At 31.8% G+C, this 9416-nt stretch overlaps 1 protein-coding gene across 2 annotated transcripts; it reads right to left on the bottom strand.

The window, feature by feature from the left end:
- Positions 1-4510: 4510 nt before the first annotated feature.
- On the bottom strand, positions 4511-7052 carry LOC106320191. 2 transcript variants are annotated; one of them, XM_013758559.1, is made up of 6 exons: positions 6358-7052; positions 5807-6012; positions 5528-5735; positions 5360-5445; positions 5187-5284; positions 4511-5108 (listed from the first exon to the last, which is right to left on the bottom strand). In XM_013758559.1, exons 1-6 carry the CDS (start codon positions 6709-6711, stop codon positions 4900-4902), a joined length of 1161 nt encoding a protein of 386 aa, XP_013614013.1. In that variant the 5' UTR covers positions 6712-7052; the 3' UTR covers positions 4511-4899. The 2 variants fall into 2 exon arrangements, with proteins under 2 accessions (XP_013614013.1, XP_013614012.1); XM_013758558.1 differs by having other exon boundaries at positions 4511-5114; positions 6358-7035.
- Between the last annotated feature and the right edge of the window lie 2364 nt (positions 7053-9416).

Raw genomic sequence — 9416 nt, 5'->3', positions numbered from 1 at the left:
AAACGATACCGACGGACGGGTTCGTCGGAAATTCGTCGGAATCGGTCTATTCCGACGAATTTCCGACGATTTCGGCCATCAGAATCCCCCTGTTTTCTTGTAGTGTTTGGGAGAACGACCTCTTTGAAGTTCCGAGGTAGATTCTTTTTGTTTAGGGTTTTAGGGGTTTGGTTTTAGGGTCAGGGTGTTAGAGACTATCGTGCTGATAACGTGTTGTAAAACGAAGGTTTTAGGTCTGAATATTTCTATGTTTTATTAATGAATAAGAGATCCCTTTATATAAGAGTTATCTGAGAGATTAATGGAAATACATAAATGGAAAGATTAAAAATCATAGACATAGATGAAATAGAAAAACTAGAAGAATGGAAAGTCTCTAGCCGACTTTCCCTCTCTCTCCATGCCGCGGCCGCCGCCTCTCTCTCTAGGATTTGGGCCGGTTATGAAATGTGCCGGTTATGGACATCAACCAATTGATTTATAACGAAACCTAATTTGTTAGTAACAAATAATAGAAAACAAAACATTAAACCCGTCCACACGGGTGTCTATTCCATTTTAGTAGATTAAATTTAAAGTCGGGTTATTTGTTAAAATGTTGATTAAAATATTGCTCTTGAATATTCAAGCAACCAAAATAATATAGTATGTAACTCGTCTCTCATTTAATAACATTTTTGGTTATCTTGGTGAGTATTTATTTATTTTAAAATTATGAAATACTTGTTTGAAAAAAAATTCAATAAAAATATTGGTAATCATCCATATTATAGAAAATTTAATATTTTAAGTAAAAATAATCATCTATGAATTTAATATTAATTAATTTTATTCTAACAATATTTTTTATATAATATTTTTTTATAGTCTAACTAATCTAAATATATAATGTTGGTATCTTAAAGTATTAAGTAACTTAAAATTCATTTGATTTAATTATATAATATATATCATATCTTTAAATATATTCTTTGGATAAACATAACCAAATAGTAGATATGTTTGTGTTAATATTTTTGTTACGATTTTAACACTTGTTTGTATATTTTTTTAATATACCATTTGGTATATATTATTAAATTTTGGAGTTTTAGATTTTGTTTATTATGCTTCAAATGTCAATAGATAGTTGGTTCAGTTTTTTATGCTTAATGATTTCTTATGTGTTGCAAATATGGTGGTGAACATATGTTGCAGGCATGATATATGACCGGTATGATATAAATTTATGAGTCAATATGATACACGAAAAAACATTTCTTTGTATAATAAATTGTACACTGGTTCTTGGAAGAGTTGTATTTTTTTTGGCAGCCGTTCTTTTATTGATGTTGGTATCCTTGCAAGTGCTCTCCTTGGTGTTTAGCTCCTTCAGATTGCGTGGATACAAAACCGGTTAGATGAATTAGTCAAAAACAAAAAAAAACCGGTTAGACAAAATTAAAATTGGTGATGTGATTTAAATTTTCCGTGGTTCAGATTTGAATGTGACCCCCATTTACTATATAAGTTATAGCACGATCACTTAATTATATGAAAAATACAAATATAAAATTATATACATTCCGTTTCCATCACACCCAAAATTATAAATATATTCATAAACATTACAGACCTATGCCACTTATTTATAAATTTCTATTGAGTCTTGAACCTGCATTTTTAGTTAGAATGTTGCAAAAGAAAAAAAAATATTCATCAAGTGATACATTTTTATTATTAAATGTCTAGCTTTAAAATGATTGACGTTTCCTTTTGAATAATAATCAAGTTCCCACCATGTTACGTTGATCTTTGAGTTTTCATATTCTAGTTTGCAATAATGAGTAATACAATATTGTTATCAACCAAAAATTTCAGTGTACAAAATCAGCCCTAAAATATTTTGGACATGTGGAGGTTTGTGTCCTACTTATTCTTAAAAATTTTGGTATTTTATTTGTTATCATTCGTAATGAAAACACATAGAAAACAATTCAAGCTAACAATCGAAACATGATCACTCAATCATATTATGCTTCTAATGGTTGGAAAATCCACTTTCAAGGTAATTGATTTCGGATCTCGACTAGATAAACGACAAATTTTCTACATTTGTGATGAAGTCGGTGATCTAACGTAGATGAGTTAGCTCTTTTAGAAAATATATTTTGATATTATCTCTAATTATTATTAAAAACATTTAAATTAGAAAACAAATGGAAGTGGACACAAACACACATTTTTGTAACAAAATCTTAGATTAAGATTCCGTATAGAATGTAAATATTTTAATAAATATACAATCGAAAAAACAGAAAAAATAAACTGTGTTAATAACAAATAATAGAAATATTGGAGGGAATGAAAAATGTTGAATGCTGAAAAACTGAGGGAAGAGTTTTTGGGCACAAACCTACAAGCATATCTATGTCGGGTTGCAGTAACATCCTAGTACACACTTATTTATAAATTTTCTATTGGGTATGATTTAAAACATGGTCATGCTTTTGCAATCTTGTGTGAATCAAGATGTAGAAAATATAGTTTTAAATTTGGTGTTCTTACACTTACTTTTTAAAACAACAATGACAGATCTAATGTACAATTTTTTTTTTGATTTGAATACAATTAACATTCATATATATATATATATTATACAACTTCCATAACTTGTATAAGTTTATATTCTTATATATAAACAAGAAATTATCTATCTACACTATTTAGAGTGTATATACTAAAACAGAGTGAAACAGAGTAAAGAGTCTTACTTAGTCTTCGAAGACATAGCTACCGTCACCGACCACCACCGTCACGCTTGATTTGAGGAAGATGAAGTTGATCGATTACAAAAAACAATGTTGAATTTTTGCAAAAATCGAGTTTATGATTCAGATCAAGAGAGAGATGGAGAGAAAGTGTTAAGGGAATAAACCCAGAAGAAGAATGATAGAAGAAGAAGACCTGTCTCCAGAGTGGCCACACTCTCTTAGAAAAGCTAAAATTACAAAACTTTTTTCTTTAAAAGAAGTCGGATTCTCCTCCTACCGATCCGATGTATCAGAAAAATACAACCAACCACTAACTATTTCTTTTAATTAAAAAATAGAAGGAAATTAAGAACGTGAAAGTTGGTATAATTAGCCCTGGGACGGAGGGTATCCGGATCCGGATACGGATCCGTAGGATCCGTGGATTTAATATCTGGATCCGGATTCGTGGTTTCTGGATATTCGGATTTCGGATATCCGTCTCGATATTCTATTATCCGCGGATATCCGGATCCGGATCCGGATCCGTCAAAATAAATAAAAATAATATTTTTAACAAAAAATACAATTTTTTTTTAATATAATACATAAATTAAATATTTATAAATATATTTATATATGTTTATAATATTGTAAAAACTAAAATATAATATTATAAGATTAATTAATGTATAAATATTAATATATCAAATATAAATATTAATAAAATATAAAAAATTAATGTATTTTAAAAATACGGATCCGGATCCGGATATCCGGACCTAAAAATTAAGATATCCGGATCCGGATTCGGTTTGCACGGATCCAAGATTTTACTATCCGGATTCGGATCCGGGCACCCCGGATATCCTATTTTCGGAGCGGATCCGGAGCGGATTTCGGATCGAATCCGGATCTCGGATAATAAGTCTCAGGCCTATATATATCAACAAAAATAAAAATTACATCAAAACTAATTACAATGGCTCAGTTAAATGGTTATATGATTTTTAGGGCTAATTGTCTCAAACCCCAAATATATCCATTTGGAGTCAGGTTCTATGTAAACGTATAAAAATGGTTATATGTTGACTAGTGTTAATATGTGATTTTATTCTATCAGTAATTTTACATAAAACCTTACATTGGGATATATTTGGGTTTTATGTAAACATTTATGGTATCAACAAATATCAAAAATACATCAAAACTAATACTAATTTTATGTAATCATATCAACAAAACAAAACAAAAATACAAGATTTCCATAATATCCATAAAATCCTAAAGGGAAACAACTTGTAGTGGTCATACACATTAACAGAGCTATGCACTTTGATCATCTTCTTCAATAAATGAAATTTTTAGGACTTTGAACTTTGTGAGAGTATTAGCTTGTCTCCATGCGGCCTTAGCATGACTGCATGAGGACAGGTAAAGAAGACATAGTTAGAACTTTCAGTTCTTAGACAACATGTGGAAGACGGTACATTGACATCAGTTCCTCTCCTTAGAAGATTATCTTTTGTAGCTAGGAGTGTTTGAACATAGGGATTACTTTCAGTTTCCATCATTCGGTAGCTAACTCCGGGTTAGAACTTAATGGAGCTCTTTCAGTTGTCTCCATTTGGTTATTAGCCTAATAGTGAACATCCCATTTGAAGATAGTTTGTAATATGTAAAGTATATATGCAGTAATCGGATATGCTTGAGGAATCTTAATTTGCATATTCAGTATATCAAAGTACATTTTCCTCTCATCAGATTGATCAAAGCTAGAAACCTCTAACAAATTGATATATAAGCCAAGCTGTGTTCCAGTCCAGCAATCAAATTGTATCACAAAAAAAGATTTGCATCTCAACGTTACAAGTATCACTCCTCGCAAATTTCATCACTACTATATATGGAAAAAGCAAAAGACTAGTTTCAGCAGAAGAAGAACAAATGAAAGCTTAGGCTACAATTCACAACGCATCTTCTGGTAATGAAACAGCAAGACTCTTAAATCGCCTGAAAAACACGCAAGAGTCTTTTACCCAGTACGTACTTGGTTTTACTTTGGTGTAAGCAGAGAGTTTTTATAACGTGAAGTAGAGTAGAGTAGATATTATAAATGGGTTGTGTCTTTGAATCAGAGCAGAGCCAAAGCAGCTTTTCACTTTTTTCACCTCGTTTGTGTGATGTTAGAGGTAAAGAATTTGTAGTCCGGATGATTAACTTGCAGACACTTAAGCCATTTGTCTGCAGCGTCTTGCAAAGAAGATATCTTGTGCCACTCTTGAGCTCTGTTTTGGTTCCACACAGATAGTTTGAGCTTATAGGATGCGAGTCCAAAAGTAGGCAACGGTAGCTTAACGGATGGCTCCAAGGCACCTGCTTCTATACATGCACAAGACCTTGTAAGACAAAAAGGCGATGTAATGTTAACATTAGAAGCATAAGGTTACTTACTTAGAGGAGGTGGGGGTGTTGAGAGAGAGTGGAAAGTTAGAAAGCAGGCATCAAGGTTCTGTAGTGTTGCACCAACTGGTATTCTGTATATCGGATACCTACACACCAATGAAGTAAAAGATCACCATATAATGATCTCAAGAAATCAAGAAAGGGGTTCACAGGAAACATACCATGACACAGAGACCCAACTTGATGGAGAAAGGTCACAGCTCTTGTATGTCATTAGCTCAGGAAATCTTGAAGCCAGATCTGATATCTGGTGTTACGAAAACTTTGTTAAAATGTGAAAAAATCAAAATAAAGGAAGTAGATGACTTTTTTTTAGGAGGGAGTTTTACTTTGTTAGCGAGAGGTTCACGGCCAAAGGGAGGTTCATACTCCAAGTACTCGAATAGTAACCGTTCTTGAGGATTGCTGGTCTCAGTCTCTCCAGGTTGATCTCCGAGGCTAACTCTGTTCAGTTCGCTGACACTCAAGTCCACCTCACTCTGCAGAGTCTTACCACTATTACTGTGGCTGCTTCTTTCATTATCTTCAACTATATTTCTGTTACAAAAGTCAAATAATCAAAACTGTGAAATGAAAAAAAAAACAGGAAGAGTTGTTGAAAAACTAACCTGGGTTTGTTAGATGGGTCTAGTACATACAATTGAATGCCGGATAAGTAAGGCACATAGTACTGCACGGTGGAGTCGCTCCCATCCATATGGAGAGGAACACCAGCACCGTACGCACTCCACTCTGCAAACGACTCCCACAGATCCTCAAGAACAAAATATGAATTGCTCTCCGATTCACCGGTTTTAAGTTCCCTTCTGCTTCTCTGGAAAACAAAGTGCAGCAATTAAGCAATGCACAAAAAAAGGAAGTCTTTCACTGAGTTCTACACTGAATCACAATGATGAAACTGGAGTCTTTATATTGAAATCAACGTTACACTAACTTTCAGGGCAGCAAACTGTTAAGTACAAACATACTAAGTTTCCACTAAAGTAATCTCTCTGGTTCAAGCCAGCAATAAACGACATTTCTAACTTTTACTTTTAGAATTTAAATCTCTAATGACCTTTTTCGTTAAGACAAAACACTATGATCTCTCTGGTTCGATAAGCAACAAATGACATTTCTAACGTAGTCGACCAGATTTATTTTGAAATCGTGTTCTTACCATAGGAAGAAACCTGGCAGGGACAAGGGGAGTGGTGTGCTCCAAGAACCGATCCAAGTTTGACCCTTCTCTCTGAACCCGACCCGACCCGGAAGACTCAGATGAGCCTAGGGATACTTCAGACCCGGTGGAAACAACCCGATTCTTGCTCTTCCCATGACTTTTCCTCGTCCGAGGCGGCGGCTGCGTAGCCTTAGGCTCCTTATCCACTTCTCCTTCTCGTTGCTGCCTCTCCCTCAACTGCTGCTGCAATTGGGCCTCTTGCTGCATCCTCCTCATGGGTGGCGGGTTGTAGAACCGATTCTCACCGCGGATCGCTGTTCTTGCAATTGAAACTCCTCCGGAACTCGACATTGTGATGGTTGCAGAATCGATCGCTCCAAAGAAAAAAAATACAGATGAAGCAAAATCCAACACAACCAGACCAAAAAAAGTAAACGTTGTTTCTTCTCCGGTAATAAAAACAAGAAGCTGAGAGTAGATATGCTTCTTGGGGGTTGTCTGCTTGAGTTCGAGTCTAGGGTTTTAGAGAGATTGGGAAGACGAAGGATTGGGAATTTCGATTTATATTATTTATCGTGAACGAAAAAAAAATGGAGAAGAAAAATAAAATCATGGGGGGATTTTATTTCAATTTCTAGTGGCATACACTCGATTAGTAATACTATTATTTATTTAAATAAAAAAAAAATTAGAGGAAAAAAATAAATGTTACAGATGTGGGGAAAAGGAGGAAGATGGTGTGGATGGGGTGGGGGAAGTGAAGGGTTGTGTTCGGTGGCGAATGGTCTCGTCTCCTGACGCAAGCCGCTCCTTCACTATTTGGGCCACTAAGCATCTCTTCGTTGTTAGGCTAACATATTTATTGGACCGAGATGCAGTTATTTACTATTGAAGCGAGCTTTATTAACAACGGATTTTGTTTGAGCTAGTTGCAACGGATTTTGTTTAATGTTTTAATTTAATAAAACTTATAAAATAATAAATCATTTTACTATAGTATTATGATTGTTTTTTTGCATATGTTGTTTGAGATTTATTTTATAGTTTAAATCCGTTTTCACACATAAGTTTAAATTAATATTTGTATTTTATAATCATGATGCGTAGATGAGTTGTTATAAACTTTATACTAAGGATTTGAGAAAAAAATACTATACATAAACATTTAAATTAAACACAATCCGAAATAAAAAATTTAAATTGAACACAATCCGAAATAAGAAATGAAAAATAAAAAAATAAAAAGAAATGAAAGTTAAATACATCAATCGAATCAATAACAACATTATACATGTTCTTATGTACTAATTTATATTTTATTAAATAAGTCTTTACAAATTTATTTTGCTAGGGTTTTTTTTTTAAAAGGAAAACGTTCTATTTTATAAAAATCTCCTTTTTATTTATAATAAAAAAAATAAAAAATAATATTAAATACTCTTTTATAATTTTGTTTAAAATTTTAAAAAGGTAAATTACTCTCATGTAACCTATTACAATTATCTTCTCTTTTGAATTTCAGAAAAAATATTGCGATCAAATAATTATTTTTAGTTATTAATAAATAATTTTAAAATTGCCATTTTTACAATTCGCTTCAATACTAATTTTACACTTCATTTGTTAATTAAATAATTTTTAGTATCATGTTCATCATCAAACACTCTCTTAAAACTATTATCAAATAAATTTTTACAATTCTCTTTGGTTAGGACTTAAAAATATTATACAAATGTCTTATGTTTAGGATATTTTTATAAAAAAGGAAAACAACTATTAAATACTCTTTTACTTTTGTAGGATTTTACAAAAAGAAATTAATATTACATAATATTTTACAATTATATTTTGTCTATGATTTTAAAAAATAATTTTTTTAACAAATAACTATTTCCAGTTAATATTATCTATTTTTAAAAGTTGCAATTTTAAAAATTCGTTTTTTCAATATCATTAATATTTTTACAATTTTTCTTGTTAATTGAATAATTTTTACTATCGTGTTTATCATTAAATTTTTGAAGTAAAAATTACTATAGAACAAAATTTTACAATTCTCTCTAGTCACGATTAAAAAAAAAAAAAAATTAAGATTCTTAATTGGTTAAGATTAGAAAATAATTTTCTTTTAGAAATCTCTTTTATTTAAGATTTTATGAAAAAAATAAGTTATTTTCACATAATGGAATTTTTTATTGACACATTCACAATCTAATATTTTAATCGACACATATCACAATCATATCAGGTGAAATATTTGAAGTTAATTTTGGTTTATATTTTTTAACACGAAATTATTAAAAATTAAATTTAGCTAATTATAATAAAAATAAGATTACTTTTACGTTTTTATTTTATTTAGACTTTTAAAAAAGAAATTAATTATTTATTTCTTTTAGATTTTTATACAACTATTTTATTTTTAATAGAAAATTATGTTTAATTATTTACATATTTTGTCTTTAGTTTGTTTGTTTCTCTATATAACTAATCCATCATTAGCATCTCAATGTCGCACTAAATCTTTTGTTTTACATTAGATCATCATCATCTACTTTTAAGTGAGTTGGTGAGCAATCACTCAGCCTCATTAAATACCCCAACATACAGTACTCAAAAAGTCAAATTCCGTAGAGATCATAATCAACGGCTACGATCTAACGCTCGTGAATCATTGGATCGAGACCACCGTACTCTGTACAGTATGTGATCACACCGGTCAAAAGTGGCGCCCTTTTCTTTTCACCAACTCGAAAAACCTTTAGCTCTAAACTCCCCAATTTTGGCGGGTGGCTCTCTCTCGATAATAGAGAGAGAGTGCAAGGGCATTATCGTCATTTAAAGACAAAATGCTAGGTTTTAATTTCGAACCAATTTATAATTGCGTTTGGTTTTGTGGTCATCCACGTATGTCGGTTCAGTTCTATTCTTTTAAAAAAAATCTCTCTCTCTACACTCTCCTGCTGCTTTTTTAAAATTTCTGATCTTCTGTTTCTCGAAGAGACGTGATCAATCTCAAACCCTTAGGATTCCGGTCAACGGAAGTGGAGAAATGC

Source organism: Brassica oleracea, unplaced genomic scaffold, assembly GCF_000695525.1.
Source record: "Brassica oleracea var. oleracea cultivar TO1000 unplaced genomic scaffold, BOL UnpScaffold00847, whole genome shotgun sequence".
NCBI lineage: Eukaryota > Viridiplantae > Streptophyta > Magnoliopsida > Brassicales > Brassicaceae > Brassica > Brassica oleracea.
This window is presented reverse-complemented; position numbering and strand designations above follow the sequence as displayed.